The sequence below is a fragment of the Teleopsis dalmanni genome, chromosome 2 (assembly GCF_002237135.1).
Source record: "Teleopsis dalmanni isolate 2A chromosome 2, ASM223713v2, whole genome shotgun sequence".
NCBI lineage: Eukaryota > Metazoa > Arthropoda > Insecta > Diptera > Diopsidae > Teleopsis > Teleopsis dalmanni.
In genome coordinates, this window is record NC_051847.1 from 17875768 (window position 1) to 17896303 (window position 20536).

The 20536-nt window shown below is 30.6% G+C and overlaps 2 protein-coding genes across 2 annotated transcripts in view; one reads left to right on the top strand and one right to left on the bottom strand.

Moving 5' to 3' along the window:
- Positions 1-6286, bottom strand: part of LOC119674026 — a 29195-nt gene extending 22909 nt beyond the window's left edge. Inside the window, exon 1 of the mRNA XM_038085148.1 lies at positions 6101-6286. Within this exon, the coding sequence (XP_037941076.1) occupies positions 6101-6286 (186 nt within the window). The remainder of the gene's footprint in view (positions 1-6100) is intronic.
- Positions 6287-8816: 2530 nt separating this feature from the next.
- LOC119684458 (protein prickle) overlaps positions 8817-20536 on the top strand; it is a 39678-nt gene continuing 27958 nt past the window's right edge. The window contains exon 1 of the mRNA XM_038098501.1: positions 8817-10159. Within this exon, the coding sequence (XP_037954429.1) occupies positions 8976-10159 (1184 nt within the window). The 5' untranslated portion in view covers positions 8817-8975. The remainder of the gene's footprint in view (positions 10160-20536) is intronic.

A 20536-nucleotide genomic window follows, 5' to 3' on the forward strand; every position in this document is an offset into this window, starting at 1 on the left:
ACGCGATCACTCAACGATCAACGGTCAACGATTAACGATCATGAACATGAACTTTTTGCTGACAAAGACTTCCGGCGGACATGAAAGTCCATTTAAAAGATATTTTTTTTTTTTGAGTGACATTAAGTCATACTTACGTCTATGTAACATTATCGAAATAAATATTTAATACTTCTTTCATTAAAGATCTTCTTACGCAGTTGTTGTTAATTGAAAAACGTCTGGAGTGCTAGTAAAACAAGTTGTTGCCCGATATTGAGATCATATCTATGTCACTCCTATGTTAAGTAACGTTGATATTGTGCGTCAATGTTCAAAACTTATTAAAATTGTTGTTTGGAAATTGTATCATTTTCAAGTAATAACTTTCAAGCACTACTCATTTCTAATTACAATTGCATTATCAGTTTGGGCTATGTTTTGTTCCATTTTGAAGCTGAGCTCAATGTCTTTGTTTACAGCTTCAGACTAACCAATAAAAATGGCAGCAAAAATTAGAAATGTTGCTGCCAAATTGAAATTGTGTTATTGTTGTCTTGAATGCAAGTCGTATTGCCTGGTTTTAGAAACAGTTTTTTATATTTTTACCAGTTTCCGAGGCACCACACAATTGAGTAGCAACTTTTCGGTTGCTTGTCAAGTGCAATGCGGTATTTGACTGTCTCCGAAGGCAATTCTTAATAACTTTATTTAATAGTTTTTCGTAATTTGTTGCTTTTTCTGCACTCGTATTTAAAGTAGAATACCACACTCTACACACTAACCGTCGTTGAAACGAAAAAAGTCAGTCGGCAGTCGCTAGATAATGGGAAAGTTTTAACACGGTTAAAAGTAGATAGGAATTTTCAATTTATTTTATGGATAAAACATCAATTTACTAACTTAACTAAGCTCATCGACTTAAAAAGCAATTAAACTCTAACTTGCATGTCTTTAAATTTATTTAAATTCACTAGGAACATGCTCTACCGTGTCTGCAGCTCCAATAAGCTCTGGTTCTTGTCCTTCCCTAGATGCCACTTTCTGTAGCAACAACTTATATTTAATTGCTGTAGCAACATATTGCAAGTTGTCATAACTTCTGGCTGCAACATCAATCATTACTGCAATTGCAATTGTATGCATTGGCAACATTTCGAGAAATTATTTATTTCACCAGTTAAATTTGTCGTATTTCATACAACTCTATTTTGCAAGTTCTACACACGATAAGACGAGATTCACTGACAAAGTATAGTATGTGAAAATAACAACAAAATTCCATCTTTCTCATCCAACTGGGTTAAAGATTAATTCTGCTGTTTGATGCTTAATGCTTAATTATTTCAATTAAATTATTCGCAACTTCTCTATTAGATTCTTTAAAATATTATTATTATGCATTTCCATTATAAGAGTCATAAAGTATCATATTTATGCACTTGTTTTAGATAAGCAATCTAGTCAATTAGTTTATAAAAAGCCTTGATTGAATAATCAGATTGCTGTTGGAGTTATGAAGCATTAGGCGATGTTAGAGTAAATAGAAATATTATTTGATTTGAAAGTAAATTATAATGCTAAGTAAATAGTTATTAATTTTTCAATAAAAATTACTTAACTACACTGAAAATTTATGTATCAAGAAAATAAAATGCATCTACTAATGGGATAGGATAGGATAGCTAATGGGATAGGATAGGATAGCTAATGGGATAGGATGTGATGATTCGAAAAATGAGACTTTCGAGTAGTTTAAGAAAGTTTTCAATAACAATATTATCTACGGACATACACTTATATTCATATTTATCACAATACCGAAAAATATATTGTTATTGAAGAAACATTATGTGATGTGACTGTATGGCAATCCCATACAGTTTTGATAAAAGAAATAACTACGGAAATGAGCTTACTTATACCTTCTGTTCAAAAAGTATTCGGATTTTGTAAATAAAACACACAAATTTGAACTTTATTCCATTTATTTTATCTCTTTCAAAATATGCTCCTTCTGAAGCGAAACACATATGCCAACGCTTAACCCAATCTTCCACACACTTTTCGTAAGCCTGTGCAGTTATGGCTTTTAGTTCCTTCGGCGAATTCTCTTTTACCGATTCAATCGACTCAAAACGCTTACCACGAAGGGGCAATTTGAGTTTCGGGAACAGGAAAAAGTCGCACGGCGCCAGATCTGACGAATATGGTGCCTGAGCTATGACAGTGGTGCCGTGTTTGGTCAAAAAATCGCATACAACAAGAATTTTCCATAGTAAAAATTGCTAAATGTACTTGAGGTAGTCTCACATTAATAGCTGCTGTAAATAAACTAATTTACAGATGGCGCTCAAATTTGTACCATATGCCAAGAGAGGGTGTACCAACATGAAAACAAAAATGGTTGAAAAAGGTCTATTACTTAAGGAGTAGTTAACAAAAACAAAATACTTTTTGAGCAGAATGCATTACAATACTATTTTCATAAATGTATATTGTCATTAGTTTATGTGAATAGTTGACTTAAGCTCTTAAAATCCCATAGTGACCGTACCACTTGTGAGGAATGGTGTTGGTTAATTGGTTTTATTTTCGTCAGAGCTCCCTCTTCAGGAATATGTTCTTAAATATTCGATTAATTGGTTAATAATTCGTGCTCTAGAATGTACTTCCGAAGTCACTTTCGTGTTTCATTTGGATTCAAATACATTTTTCATAATTAAGTCCCTTAAATTTTTGTATATATCCGTATTTTAGTATTTTATATTACACAGATTTGAAAAAATCATTTTTTATAATAATTAATGAAATTATGGAAGTATGAACTCTTAACTAAAATCGAAGAAAATGAATTTGTTTATGTACCTTTCAACCTCTCAGTTTCGGAATATAAGTTTATATACTTCAATAAAATAATTAATCCACTTTTTCAGATTCAGATTTAATTTGAATTCATACCATAAACCTTACAAACTCTTTTGTGCATAACATGCAAATATGTATCTGAAGTACACAGAAAAACTTTCGTGTAACCATGAAAATCTCAAACTGAATTCATAAATTATTTTGAAAAATATTTTCTCTAAAGCATTTGTACTTCAATGAGCTGCTGAATCACACTACCTTAAGCTACTTAAGCCGAAACCACAATCTGCCATGATAAACCCGCAATTTCTCAGATAAAAACGGTATGAGTTGTTAGGCGTGCAGATACAGCGCCACATACTCACACTGCCGTAGTCGAGCATGAATACACACAAACGCACTTAACGTTAATGCCACAATTTTTGCGCCTTTTTATACTAAAATATTAACATGAATTGCTCTCCATTTACGAATAATGCCAGCTAAGCTCTTTCTACTGTTAGAACTGGCGGGGCAATTGTAGCGGAGTGCATGCTGCATCCGAAATGGAGCTGATGATGAAGTTATTACAATCTGACAAGGGCATCGCAAAAGCACTTAACGTGTATTAAGCATTTAAACTGCATTTTGTTGTTACATTCTAATGGCTGGCTGGCTGAACCGTTTGTTGGAACTTAGTTGGCTTAGTTAGCTAGTCAATCGGTTTGTTGCCTGTTGCCCGTTGCCTGTTGTCCGTTGTCTGTTATTTGATGTTAGTGCCGTTCTTCTCAGGCCATTATTCTGCTGTTTGTTTGAGGTGTGTCTAATTGTGAAGAGTGGCTAATGCTTCTATGCTTAATGTACTCGTAAAAGTCTAACAAATGTACTTGCTTAAATGGTTTTTTAATGCTAGAATATAAACACGTAAACCACGAAGATGATTCTTCAGTAGCTCCACAATAAGCACGAAACTTAATTGCATTTTTATTTTCTAAAAAAATCAACAACAAAAAACAAACACAACGCTGAGCAATGCAATCAACATGTTTATTAATAATTTCATGCAATTTAGATTATAGGAGATTCCTATTGAAATTATAATTAATTGACTTCTGAACTCAATTAAATCATTTTTCTTCTCAATACTATTAAAATCAAACCTTTATACTTATCACTTTAAACAAATCGAACTTCATTAAGCAAATCTTAGATAATTTATGAGTTCAACTCGAATAATTAAATGCATTTTCACACATATGGCTTGAGAGATTAATACACATATATAAACAGAGCTAGTAATTGGTAAGAAGTCTCACTAGATATTAGAGCTTTAATATATTTTTATTTTACCTGTCAATATTTTAATCTGCGATTAATTTTTAATAATTAAATTTCAATAATATGTGTACAATAATAAGAAAAGCTAATTGTAGACCCAGTTTTATAACGCACACTTAGGTTTAGTAACCATTGAGCATTCGATAATGAACACTAAAGTAGTACTAGAAATTGAAATACTTTTAAAATTACTGGATAAGGAATCGCGAAATACCTTCCCCTTCTGACATTACTAGGTCCTCAACGGCTGACATTTTGGCTTTCATTCAAAGCGTGGAATGTCTTCTGTTCGGTTAGGGTCTGTAGCAGCACAAAAGATCAACTATGGTCGCAGTGCTCCACTCCGTTAGGAGACGATAACCTGTTTATTTCTGTTATATTTTATACTATCTTTTTAATAGCAAATCCTTATTTAAGTATAAATTTACGTTTATTGTATTATTGGCATAATAAACACCCTAAATCGTTATACGTAGTATTCCCTGTAAAATATTATATTATTAGAACTTAGCAGATGACACTATTATAAATTACAGTCTCAAAAAAAAAATTTATTTGTTCATTGATATACATCATTATCATCACCGTCATCATAAGCAATATAATTTTACCTAGTCCTCGTTTCAATATGATGCTTCTTTTGGTTAAAAATTTTATTGGCTCTATTTAGGTATCGTACCTATTTTAACTTACTTATTTATAAAGTTTTCAGTAGATTGCGACAAGGCATAAATAAACCTGTTGGTTAAACGCACCACCCAACATGCGCTGAGCGATTACCCAATACTTCTAGATACTTCTAGACGCACGTCTAGGGTATATTTATGTTATAGTATCTATTCATATTTGGGCGCTAGCTTTTTACTTACTGTACGTATATGCTAAAATCAGTAAGGTGCGTTTTATAAAGTATCTAATATTTGTTTGTATTATTATGTTGAGGCTCTCTATTAACTGCGAGATTTCTTCAAAACCCCTCTTTGCGCCTTGACTGGATTATTGTTTATCACTTCATCAGACTAAGAATTAATTGACCCCCCGAGGAGCTTGTAACCATTCAGAGATTTCTTTATATTGGGTCATGGAGTTTTTCACACAGCCTTAGTATGCCATATATATTTGCCATAAATTTAGATAAATTGAAATTGTTTAAATAGTGTTCCTCTTTTTGTTCGTTCATTGCATTATAAATCTAGTTATAAATTTAAGTCTTATTTTTCGATTTTATTTAACGCTAATTTTTAATATAAAACTTGAAATAAAAAAATATCCATCCAATTAAAAAAAATATTTTTAAGTATATCTCTTAAAAAAAATATTTATAGGTTAGTCCAAAACTTTTCTTACTAAAAATATTTTTCTGACAAATAAAATAAACGAAATTTTAGATAAACTAAATCACCTAACCGATAAGTCCACACTACTATGATAGAATAAGACTTTATAATTAACTTAAAAAGATTTCCTATTACTGTTAATCCATTAAATTTGACCCCCGAATTACTAGAATATTTGCTGTGAGATTATTTTTCTCTTAACCTAAAATTGTATTTTGTTTATATTTATTAACAAAGATTCATTTATTATGATCATAACGTCTACTATTATTTCAAGCCGAATAAATTTTCTGCCTAATGACTTTAGTTTACTCCTGCCAGAATCACTAGTACTTCAGTTTTATATTCGATGTAGTCTACATTATAAATTTATTTTAAAGAACTTTACTGCACGATTTCACATACTGCTTCCGTATTTTCATTCAGTGGCAATCAATGCCAAAAGCAACATCATTGATCATCTTTTGTATTTTGCAGCAATTTCGTTCTGAATTGACTGATGCTGCCATTAGAATCGATTCATGACTTCAAATCTGCATTGAAGCCGCAACACTGCTACATCCCAACTGAGTACAAAATATTTTTAGCAGAGTACTTACTATCTTCACTTGCTGCATCGATCGTACTCCTCGTATAGAAAATCCCATGTTACTATCTTTGGCAACTATTTTACGAGTATAAAGGTAATAATCATTCAGACGATCAACATCATAATCATGTTTGCGAACTAAATCAATGCATAAAGTGTGATGTTTGATGTTATTTTCATTGTTATTGTCAGTCATTGTTGTTGTTATTAAGTGAACATGAATTCCATCAAAGGCACAACAGACTAAAAACTCATTTCAATGGCTGATCTGCAGTGATCTTAACTGGAATTTCTAATGAGTTGCATGGCTTTTGTTATGCGGGAACAAAAGAATAGTAAAATTCATTTTAAATTGATTTCTAATGCATTCTTTGGCTGAAGCTTCCAGCTAATGCACATACCCAGCGCTTCATGAATGCACAGGTAATCAATAAAAATCTTTACTTTTTTCTATTGTTGCCATTATTTCGTCTGGCGAGAAAGTAATTTTTACTGTTAACCTTTTCGGATCGACAATCAATTTATCTTTCATTTTTCAATACGAGTATTAATGCGCCCAATTGCTTTACGAGTTAATTTGAAAGTTTTTATTTAAATTCAAATTACAGTTGACATTTGACTTTCCAAAAACAGTTCTCTGTTCTATGAGAAAATGTATTTTCTATTAATAAAAGAAAATAATAGAGTGAAAAATAGATAGCCAAAAATTTAATATTTTATAAAAGAAATAGGTCAGTCGGTTAGATTTCCTTATTAAAATTAACACTATAACATACTCTTTGTGTCATAAATTACAATCAATGTTTTTTATGCTGTAAATATAATTCATTGGTCTATATTTCTAAACTAATTTAAGTACATTTCTTCATAATAGCTGTAGAACTATTAGAATGTGAAAGTATCATAAAACAAGAGACTTAAATGAATTATTTCTATAAATACAGTAAGAACCTATTTATTTAGGCATTAGCATAAATTCTTTCATTTTCCCCAGAGGTGTTACACCTAAACACATACTTAAGTTAAAAAAGTATACCTTATTTTCTAAAGTAAATACCCTTCTAACTGGTTGCTAACTTTTTATAAATGATATCGCTTCTTTTCCCTACGCTATAAACTCAGAAATAAGTCTTTTCTCTTGTCTTCATATACCTGCATAATGTGATATATATATATTGGTACATACTTGAGCGTTTCTAAATAGTATCTTTCTCGGTAGATAATGTGTGTTTTGCCAAAATCTTGTATATCTTTAGCCTGTACTAGTATTTGACTAATTAAAACTTTAATTTGCTAACACTTTCTTGTAAATATCAATTCAAATAGTGAATACTTTCAAGTTTTTTATTTTATTTCCTATATAAGTCTAATATATATACATGATGCAGTTGAACTTAGTGTCATGCTATGAGAACTCTTCGAAAGCTATCACAATTTTTTATGCAACTGATTACTTTCTACTTAATTTTCTTACCCTCATACTAATTTGAATGAATACTTGAGCCTTTAAGTATTTTAACCAAGTGCTGGTAAAAAGTCTTATAAAACTTAATGAGTACTTCAATCTCTAAGACTTAACTTCAACCTTGTATAAAGCTATCACAAAAAAACATATAATACTTTCTTTTAATCCTTTCTCTGTAATTTTCTAACCCTCATATTAATTAAAATGACTGCTTTTGCTTTTAAGTATTCTAGGTATTAGTACAAAATCCTATAAAACTTAGTTCATACTTAAACTTGGAATTTTTTTCACTACCACAAGTTATCTCAGCAGGTCATGCCTTTCATAATGGCAAAACAATTAATTTTTACTAATTAGTTAAAAGATATATCACTTAGTGATAAGAAGTTAATTATATTAAAAGCAATTATTTTTCAGTAACAATTATTTGTTTATAAGAAAATTTATGCTGAGATTCAAGTGAAAACTTTGAGAAATTAAAAAATTCATTGAGTTTTATTCGATGCTTCCAGTCTGAAAACGATCATTTTCATTAGTCAAAGAATAAGTTTAAATACTAATATAAAGTCAAGTAAAGTTCTCTTACATGTTGAAACTTTATTTTTATTTTTAAGATACTTTTTCTTATGCAGGAGAAATGTTATTTCATACTTGCCTTCAATATATTGATGACCCTGTAAAGTAACTAAATCTCCTACTGATCCTTCTCTCTTTTGAAACCATTTTAAAGTTTTAGTTCGGAATGATTTTTCTTTTTGTAAAATAAATAATATTTTATACTTAAAATAAATATATATAAAAAACTCAAATAACTATTTTCTATCGATATTGATGACCCTGTAAAGTAACTAAACCTATTACTGATCCTTCTCTCTTTTGAAATCATTTCTAAGTTTTAGTTCGGAATGATTTTTCTTTTTGTAAAATAAATAATATTTCATACTTACACTAAATATATATAAAAAACTCAAATAACTATTTTCTATCGATATTGATGACCCTGTAAAGTAACTAAACCTACTACTGATCCTTCTCTCTTTTGAAATCATTTCAAAATTGTAGTTTGAAATTCTTTTTCCACAAATCGCCTCAAGTGAGCCAATTACGCGCATTAAACGTAAGCTTCTCGCACTTAGCATCTGAAATATGTGACAATGATATTTTGCCGTATTAAAAGTGTTTTATATATGATAAATGTATTAAGATCACAAAAATTTATTTAGGTAAAAGTTGTAGTTAAAGACTTAACAGCTCGCCGTAGGACAACATGAACACATTTGTGGACGCATAAACTAAACAGCACACCAAAAAGCGCAGACCATAAAATTTATTTATAATTTTAATAATCTACACAAGACTAACAACCAAAGACATTACACCAGCAAAATTACAGCGTCTGGCTGGCTGTGCCAAGAACAACATGGAGACCATGTCATCATCAATTGAGCCTGTGGTGCCACGTACCGCCAATTTGCTGGCATGCAAACAATGGTGGCGTGTTTGCTTTTTGTATGGCGATCAGCAAAAATATTATCGACAAGTTTATGGCAAGGCAGCAGCACAAAGGCTGGCATTATCCTCAACGGCAGCAGGAAAAACAACAGCAAATGCAACAAATGATGCTTGTAATGAAATTGACAACAACAATAAACAAGTTAACTACGATACTGTCGCTGATTTTATCGAAACGCAATTAGATGAACCAGATCTGCATCTAGAATTTGATATAGATGATGCTGAAGTAGCTGTAGACAAAATTAAATATAACAAAAAACAACAAATCGCAACAACAGCAACAACAACAACACCAGCAGCAGCATCAACAGTGGGTACAGATAACCAAACGCCAGTTGCATTATTTCCATCGAAATGTAATAGTACAACAAGAAAAGGTAAGAAGCTTTTGAAATCCTTGCGTGAAGCGTACGCCAAAGGAACAGCAACAGCAACAGATGCTGATATAAATAACAAAGCATTGAAGTCAAGTAAGCACGCCAAAGAAACTTTGGATATACTTAAGTCAATAAATACATTACGTGGTGAGGCAACAAAAGCTGATGCTAAGGTAACCGTGTTAGATGATCCATTTCTCTTCGGTATTGATGAGGATCATTTAGGTGATCTTATACGCGGTAAACGATACGCTGCTGATACAACAGAGCATATAACTAAATACTATAATAGGTACGTTGATCAGGATGATGGAGAGCCAAATCAATTCAATACAGATTTTGGACATCATCTGCCAACTGCACCATCAACCCCGGAACAAACGTCACTTACACTGCAATTTGATGAGCCACGACCTGCCTTGCCTCCTAAGAAAAAACTGCTGCAACCGCCACTACCGGCACCGCGGCCGAATAGTGAATTTAAAAATCATGCGGTACCCGTTACGCCGGAATTACAGTTAAGTGAAAACGATTTGCAGTTCCTTAATATGAATTTACGAAATCGTAGCTTACCGCGCAGCATGAAGCCTTTTAAGGATGCCCACGATATCAGTTTCACTTTTAATGAGGATGAAATTGATATGACATTGGGAAGTGAGCATGTTGAACAAACCACAATAACAAATGATCAAGTGGATAGCAGTAACGATGAGTAAGTGTTTGGTTTCATACTATTATTTTAACTCTTTTTTTTTATAAACGCGAGTAATTAATTTTTAAATCTATTGCTTACAAATATATAGTTAATTGACAGTGACGATTTATAACTATTAATATGTGCCAATAGAAAACTGTACTTCTCATAACGAAATTTATACATCAGAATCTGTATTTAAAGAATAGGACGTTTGAAATTAGGATTATGTGGAATATAGTCTGTATTAAAATTGACCGGAATTATTTAAAAAAGCAAAAGAAAAGTTCATAATTATCCAAAGTTTATTGTTACCTTTAAGGTACCTTTAAGTCGTCTTGCTCATTGAGTGTAAGACGGATACGTTAGCGTTAGACCTAATCCTCTCAAAAATATTCGTTTGTACCAATCCAGTAATTCTCAATTTTACATTCAGTCAATGAAGGCAGTCAATGGGTAGTTGAATCGATTTAAAATGCAAATTTGTTTTATTAGTTCCAAAACACTTTTTCGGAACCATGTAACTTTACATTTGATCCAATCTTCTTCACATTTTTTGATTACTAATTGAGGCATGATTTTCAACTCTTTAAGTAAAGTTTTTATTTCAGCCGCAGTTAGAATCATAGCATAGAGCAGATACATATCTTCGATATAGTTGACATCAGCTGATATTATATAATATGGCCCCAGTGTTTCGCTTCTTGAGAACCAAATTCCCGTTTCTTTCTAAATTCATCTAAAACAAAATTAATTCCAAATTTCACATTCACTCAATCTAGAAATCAGAATCGCTTTAAAACTTTAGAAAATCGTTTCAATAATCCGTATAAAAAATGTTAACTGGTTTCATTGATTCCAGAATTAGAATGTATATAACTTAACCATTTCTCTCTGAGGATGTTTTGAAAGATCGATTAATGTTGAGTTTTTAGACTCAGAGTTATTGTTAACTTTATCAATTGTTCTCATGTTTAAAACTGAAGAATAATTTTAAAATTGATTTTACTATGAAGTTCATACTGTGGTTGAATTCTAATGAACTTTTCGCAAATGCTGCGTGGGATAAATTGTAAAACCACAAAGACATAGACATAAAAAGCCAATTTAAGAGAAGAGGCAGACGATTGCATGCATTCTTTACATTTATGACATACTATAAGTAATTTTCTTTCACACATTGTCAATTTAAATTGCTTAACTGCCAAGAAAGAACAAACAATCTTCGTAACATCCCAAGAATAACATTGACTAAATAAGCCAATTTAGTTGAGATGTAAGCACTCCAAATATTCGCGTGCAAAGCAAATATCTGATATAATGATTGATTGCATTCTAAGCGAAAATAAAAACAACGTCTAGTACGAAATGACTTTTAAAGATACGACTACAGAGTAAATAAAGACAAAACCTGCAAAAGAAATATACCTACGAATATGCAACGTAAGTCAATAATAATATTTATGAAAGGCAAATATACTAAAGTTGGTAAACAGTGGTAGAACCACGACGTTGCATAAAAATATATAATTTTTTATGAAGACACAAAATATTGTGATTGCAGAGTAAATACGTGCAATTATAGAAAAGGAGAGAAAATCAGGTATGCATACATTTCTGCAAGTACGTAAACGTTATATATAAAACTTAGTTTCGACACATTGCAAGGTTTTGAATCCACTACTGCTTACCATGTTACCTGTAGTTCCTTACCTAATATGCATACAATGCATATTTGTAAGCCTAAACACGTTTAAATGTTGCGTTCATGTATCTACAAGCTCTGCTCATGGAGCACTTTCAAGCACAGCGCTTTATGCACTGAAATCGAGCCTTGCTTTTGTTTGCAATTTGAAATTTGAAGTCATTTTCTGTATTGTTTACCGAAAGTAACGCATGCTCAGCCAAACTCAATGGCGAACATGACCACATCCTGTGTACATGTTTGCTCATAAGTGCATCACTCCAACTTACTTTGGTATGTTACGCATATCAACTTACGTATTTCACACTTTTTATTTAATATTCACACACATATATAGGCATAGATGGTTTTTTATATAATATTTCTCATAATGTTAGGCAAAATGATGAAAAAAGGGAATCATTTTTTTCGCTTTGTTGACTGGCTTCTTCTTTACACAATAATTTTACATGCGAAGACCTTCGTTATGGTACCAGCACCCAAGCATGGCGTGTCAACATTCTCAACTCAATCAGTGACCATTTAAGTATCTTGGTAATCTTATACATGTATTTTGTTGTGTGCTGTTGCATTTATTTGCAGATACTTGCAACATTTTACGTAACAGAGCAACAAGTTTGTTGCAACTACTAGCCATGCTTTTAACTAATATGAAGCTGCAAGGTATTGTGCTCTCAACTTTTGTTAGATTTCATTTGCATAATGCGATACAATTTTCTTAAAAAGGAATAAATCATAAAAATCGAAAACTGATTATAAGAATAGTTTAATTCGATTCGATTATATCAAAAGATTTGTATCTTCTAAAATGTTGCCGTACACCATTCGGCTTTTTTCGATATAAAAGACTTAAGACACAAACTTTTAATTTTCAATGTGAGCAAGAGTTCTAAAATAGTTTAAAAGTTTAAAATATTTTAAAGGAGCCAATAATTCCAATATCTGAAAAGAATTGTTTATTTTAATAGATTAACTTAGCAGAATAGTAGTTGTCATGTTCTAAATGTCTAGTTTGTTATATTGTTACAAAATAGCAGGATTTTGTAATTAAAAGACTTTATTGCTTTAGACAACTCTTTATTATTTTTCAGAGATATTATCACAATAGAATCTAATGCGAAAAACCAAACTTTCCATTATAATTTTCAATATAATTATATAATTCTAATACTTGTCAGTTTAAACAGTTAAATTTATCCTATTGCAATGTCGTAAACCTTGAACTCTCTTCAGATGAACCACTTTCATTTTGGCCGTTGATGCCCTTACTGCAGAGTTCGATGCGCAACGTTATTTTACTTTATGTAGCCTTTCTCAATATTTATGTATTTTGGGAGACAAGCCCTTTCTTCGTTGTAAATTATGGATCTTGATGAAAGCCTTTTGAGTTCATAATAAAATAATACTCAGCTTCCATTTTGCCACTGGTTACGTGGAGGCGCCTTCTAATTAACTGTTGGACATTTATCAGAACCGATTGATTCGATTGGTTCTGCAAGCTATCTTCTCACTAAGCACCGTATTTTCTAATTCTACTCATTTATTATTCTACTCATTTATAAAATTTTGAGTTTGATTTGAATCACATTCTTAAGAAACTGAAACAAGAAATATTATTATTTATTTTTTTTTTGTCTCCGCTGCTGCGGGCTCTTCTCAACGAAACGAAAAGTCACGTTTAAATTATAAAAACAATATAAAAATTTTTTAATTGAAATTGTAGAAAATTTTTTAAAATTCAAATTATTTTTAATTCTTTATTTATTACAATACAAACTGTTTAAAAAAAACTTAGTCAGCCAAAGGGCCAACAAACCCAAGAAACAAAACTCTAAAAAAAGGTGTTCTTAATCACTCTGGACCAACGAAAAAGTGCGCGTCTCAAAAAATTCTGTTAGTTTTTTTGCTTCTGGGCGAGTGCTGCATTAGTGTATCATTATTCTTAATTATATTTTGGTTCTGTGTTGATTTCTGTTATTTCTCAAATACACTTTTCAGAATTTATAAGACTTATTTTGATTTCCTTTGTATCTGCAAAATGCTAATACGCAAAATATTGTGCCATAATCAGATATAATATATGCTTTTGGTAAAAACGAAAAAAGCAGTTTCGATACATAATTTGGGCACTATCCAAGGTACGGAACCATTTCCGCAAATGCCAACAAACTTGGCCTCAACCAGTAGACACAGTAGCAACGAAATGCGTGCCTAATTGAATCGAGTTGGTTTGCATGCTGATGTCTGTGTTCTTAATTATTGATATTGAGCTAAAAAGAAGAAATATGTAAACTGAAGTAGTTTAATATGAAGACTACAATATTTTGTGGTAAAGCTACAATATCCACATTGAAGTACATCTACCCTTACGTTTGTATGAAATAACTTCCTCAAGTCGCGCTACTTGCCCACCAATTTTATACATAACAGAAATGTAAGTAGGCATTCCTCTTCATACTCAAATTGAAATTGCTGGAAACGAGTTTCTCGAACTTCTCCCTTTGCCTAGTCTATGTGATCTCACATGTACCAATGTTTTCAATTAAAAAATACATTAGCAGTCTTATTGCTAGAAACTAAAATAAACTATGTATGACAGGCACTTGTTGTTCCCGTATGCAGAATGTACGAGTATAAATTGATATATGGAAATGTGTAAGCAGAGCAGACGTAACATATTTCATGTGAAGTAGGTGTGTTCTTTGCAAAAAATGCCGCCGAGTAATGCAGTATATGCATAGACATGCCTAACTTTCCAGAACATGGCATGCAGCCAGCAGTTATGAAGAAAAGAGTAACAAATAAAAAGGCGCCAAGTTTTTTCAAGTTGTTGTAGACAATCGGGTTTCTTCTTAATACATATTTGAATTTAAATATTTATTATTGACTTTGAAAAATACACAAGGGTACATAGCAGTTTAAAGCCAATAATAATTTTTCTATATATATTCTCTTAAAGGCAATATATGACTTCCAGTCATACATAAAATATAAAAATATTAATAAATTTTAACATAAAAAATATTTATGTATTGAAGAAATGTTTCTAACTTTTTCTTTGTGTTTCTAAAGCACTGAACTAGTACTTTTTAACATTGAAGAAAGTTATATTTAGGACTTAGCACCTATCGACTATGCTTCCTAAACAGCATTCAGACTGAACTACATCGCAAAATATTAACCATAGTGCGATAGTCAGAGATAGTCAGCACTAGGCAAGCATAAGATATTTCACAATAGATCACATAAGTCAACGAAATGTGATAAGATTATTTAGTCTCTATAACGAAATTAGATAAATTGCAAAATAACTTTACATTCTTTCACGGTCAATATAATATTCACGTGAACCAGTCCAAGCGAAACTAGATTCAGTTTAAAATACACACCGAAATATATTAACGTAGCACAGAGAATATTAGACGATTATTAGACGATGTATTTCAAATGAAAGTGACAGCACTCAAGTTCGCTGCTTCAGTTTGCTTATATCAGGAACTGAAATAACATGCAACAATTAGATCCAATATCAATCTATTGGATCAATTAGATTAGTAGAATTATGTGCTCAGGAACTGAAATAACATTCAGCAAATGACATTTAAAAATCCTATAAGATCGATAGCAACAATACCATATAAATCATATGTAAACGCATACAAAGTGACTACCATTGCAATGGTTCAATAATATTAATTGACACGCAAAAAGGTAGCACATCTATGAAATACGTCATACATATCTGAGTAATCATAAATCAATCAATACCGGTACACCTATGAACCTTTGCTAAAATGAACATAAACGATTTGGTGCAATTAGACAAACTCCACGAAGACTAAACAAATGTGATACTAGAAACTTATTCAAGTTGAGTAGAACCGAAATCGTCTATATCGGCCATTGCTTGATAGTCAGGCATGCATAAAAACAGAAAAAATTTTAAAGCAGTCTTGTATAAATGGCTAACCTTACAATAAACATATTTAAAATTTTTGATTAGTGTACTCGAGAAACACCAAAAACTATCTGAAACCGACTTTAAAAACCTTTAAAGATTCTTGAAAAAAATAATATATATATATATATATATAGTTAATACTTTAATTCGGAATATGGTTATGAAATGTTAAATATGAAGTATGTATATGAAATATCTAAGTTTCAAGCATCCGTTTAATATACGCATAACCAAATTAAATTCACCATATAAGAATATTCGTCATGTACCCCAATCAAATCAAATATATAAGAAGATTAACATGTTATTAAAATTTTCAACGGTCTAAACTAACTCAGCGAATTTATATACACGTCCTCTTATTAATTTTTATTTCAATTTTTATTTTTGGTGCTGTTAAATGGCACATTGAAAAAGTTTGTTTAGCTTTGGCAAAGAACTCATTGATTTGAGAATCAAAAAAAAAATCGTAAAGGTACGTAATATTAATAATTCCATGTTTAACTAGATGCAAAGTACCATAATAGTGTTTTTATTTATTTAAGGGTATACAGGGTGTTTTATTTCAAATTGATTTAATTTGTAAAAATAGTTTTTTGCTATAAAAAAGAAAGAAAACTCTACATGTTTCTACTTCCAATGTTTAACGAGGTATTAGTTGTCAAAGGAGAAAAATATTTAGTCATACAAAACACTATATCAAATAAGTCTTATTCTAATCTTTATTGTAATCTTTATTACATAAAATATATTGTTTTAATTAGACAGGTAAGCTTTAAACGTAATACCTTTTTGAACTTCCACTTTTATCAGTTTCTATGGTCGATATAGTTACTGTAAGCGTATTAAGATGATAACTCTGTCATTATTGGTACTATGGAGTGCCTTCTAACTTTCTCCGGCACAGTCGATATATTATTATCTTTCTGTATGGTTCTGTTCCTAATGGACCATGGTGCATCAATCAATAAATTTTATATTTTGGGTTGTTAAGTTTGTATAATTATGAATTCTAATGACCAGTTGTACCCCACAACTGTATTCTATAGCTTCAGACAGATTTCAATATGTATTTTATTTTCAAAAGTAAATTGAAATTGAACTGTTTGCGTCCATTTTTGAGTTCTAATAAGAAATTTTTAAAGCTTTGCTTCTATGTTTTTTCTTCAGTGTATCTAACAAGATACGTTACAACTTTTTGGAATTAATATTATTGGTGTTATTATATGAACAAATTTTTTTAAGCTGATGTAAATTAATTTAAGAAACAAATAAATAATAGAAAACGCAACTCATATATTACACAAAGTCAAAAAAATCAAAAACAAAATCAATTTTGTCATAATTTTAATTTCAACTATTCAAGCCTTCACTTATTACAAATTTACATATCATACGTTTATATCAAAAATATCACAATCATATTACGTTTCCATTGAAACGCCATTCTATGCCGTTGCCAGCAGAATAACAATTTGACAGCGATCAAGCCGTTTGATACCCTTTGTCGAAATGTTGTAAATTCTTTCACTTTTGAGTTAAAAATAATTATGCGTATACGAAGAATTCTGATATATCAGAAAATTGAATTAAACATGCCAATCTCTTGCGGAATTTCTTCTAATGTTAATCTATTAAGTAACACCAACGCACGTCAGGAATTAAAAATGAATTGTCTCTCTCGAGGCATAATTGTAAAATTGGATTTCAATTCAAAATGTTTAAATAATTTTCAGCTGTCAATACAGAATATGTGGATTATGGTAATGTGTTTAAATAGTTGTGAGCTTTGGGAACAAGTTTTGGTTGGTTGGTTGCAGTGGCAGGCCATTAGATAACTTCAAATGTACCTCAATTAGCGATTATTCGCCGTTTTCTTATCACATTCCTCTCAAGAACCCTAGTATAGAAGAGTAGAGACTAAATCCATCCCGTCGAATTTAGGTAACTTAATAGGTCTTTTATCTTCACCGTTGAGTAGTCTGATAAACTATCACAAAAGTATTTTCCTAAGAACCTATATCTTCTGGACGCTAAAGCCGGGCATTCACAGAGGAAATGTATTATTGTTTCTTTTTCCTGCGGGCTTCCACAACTTCTGCAGTGATGGTTATGGGGAACAAGTTTGTACGTTTGTTTTTTTTGTGTTGTATGACACTTATGGTATAAACTTCATCGACTGATTTGCAGACATTTTGTAAAATTAATTAAATTCAGAAATATATTTTTTTTATTTTATTTATCCTTGAATATCGAGAAATCACAGCATCACTATGTGCCATCAAGATCATACTAATGGAAGACTTTAAAAACAAATATTTTTGTTTATATTGGCAAAATGGTATTTTTGAAGTGAGATTTGCTTGGTTTCATAAAATAAATAACAACTCAATTAAGCAACTTGCTAAACTGTTTAATCATAAATTTTCCAAAGTTAATGCAACGCTTAATTGCAGTAGTTGCTTAGCGCTTACGTTCCACTTCAATGGACATTCCACAGTTGTTGATTTTATTTTATAATAAATTCAGATATGCAGATATGATGCTGCAGCTCATTTGCTGCTTTAACTAAATTCAACATTTAACAATTTGCAAACAAAAACAGATCGTCAAGAGACGAGTAAGTGAACTTGTCTATTGGCCATTGGAACAAGTTTTCCTTTTTAACGTGACCATTAAACCATTGATAACTTTCTTAAAATCATTTAAAATCTGTTGAAATTGTCTTATTTCACAACGTGTGACTCGAACATCTAAGAAACTCAAGGCAGAGTAGCGCTAAAGCTCGTTGGATTATTACCTTGGAACACTCGAACGCGTGAAAAGTCGGTACTTTCGCAAGCCAGTGGTTGGCCTGGTAAGTAGCTTGGTGGGTTTAATAGTTGCTTGAATCTGCAATGAAATTAATGCAATAAAAATATGCAAATGACCTTAACTCTGCATTTAATGTTATACCTCATTGCAAATATTTGTTCTAATTTTTGTTAGTTTTCATTTTTATTACTAAACTTAAAAAAGAGATAAGTAATTTCCTAATTGAATATAATTATAGCGCTTCCAAGCATTGACCTATTTCGCATTTAGTGATGTACAAGAACTTCACTAGATTTGAAAACAAGTTATTCAAAATGCAAAAATGATTTAATATCATTATAAACTATTTTCTTCGTTAGATGCAAACTAAACTTCTAGTGATTCATTATTAGTTCGTTGAATGCGGTTGGTCGCGTAAGTAATGCTGGTCGACTTCATTTACGCTATAAATATTCTTTACTGGATTTTATTGAAATTTATTCAAAATTGATTAATACTTTATGAAGAACATAAATCATTACCGGAGCCTAAAATATTTCTGTCCTGTTCTTGATAATAAATTACCTGTTCCACTTCACTCAAAATTTATTTGATTAGCAAAATTTAAATAATTACCTCTATTTTAAGAATTATTGCTCCAGACAAGTTTATTTCAAAAACTATAAAATCAATATTTGATTATTTTATTTTATTAAAGTAATTAACGTTGAAATGAAGATTGCTATGAGGTCTTAATGAAACTATATTACGCAACTAGGAATAAGTTTTTATTATATGAATGTAGAAAATTGATTTTTAACGTCCGTTTTGATGAAAGAAACTTAATTCTTAATATAAACTATTGTTTTCATAGAGAGGTATTTCGAACAGTATTAAATAACAACAGCGAATCGTGGGGTAACATTAGCATGACTTTCTCCATATTATGTTCCTAGATTACGTTCCATACACAAGAAAGATTAAAAAAATTATGCAATGAATAATGCGTCTATAAAAGAATAGTATTGAAATTTAACAATTAAAAATAAAAATGTAATTAATTAATTCAATTATTCTGTAGCTGGTATATGATTTCGTTTTAATAAACCACAGCAAGTAAATTTGTTAATGAACTTTCACAGTAAATTAAGAAAACTAAATTAAGTTCGAACACACAAATCAAGTATAGCTTTGGGTCAGTTGGCTATTGAAAAGCCAAAAAAGTTGAGTCAGAAGTAATTTAAAAATTATTTTAAAAAAATAAAATGAACACTTTATAATTTTCTATATATCAATAAGTTTAATCAAAAAGTTATTGGAAATATTAGGCAACAAAATAGACCACCTGAATCAGGGTATATAATATTTCTCATAAATAGTAGGAACCCTAATATACTTGAATAATACAACTGATCCGAAAATATACTCATAACTTACTTAGTGCACGTTTAAGATAATAATAATTAATAATTTATATTATTTATATTCCATATTGGAAATACTATGTTATATATCTAGAGTAGTTTTCCTAAACGGTAAATTGCTTTGTATTCATAGTTCCTGTTCGATTTCTGAAATATGATTATATTATTTACAAAAAGTGGTTCTCAACCCTTTAATGGACTTGTATTTAGTCGCACTACTATTGGTAATTTTTTAGATATGATCCTTCGGTTTAAGTATTCGGTAATAAGAATAAGAAACATTGTTTTTGTTTAGTTATTTAGAAGACAATACAGTTGTTTAATGGCTGTTTAATAGCAAATATGCAGATTTAAATTATATTTAAATTAAGTATGTATTTTTGTTAGACTTTTTAATTAAATTCAACTTAAATTATTGCTTAATTAAATTTTATTTCAAGAATTTAAATCGCTTATATATCAAATAGGACAATTACGAAGTTCAGCTTATAAGACTTATATACCCTTCTCAT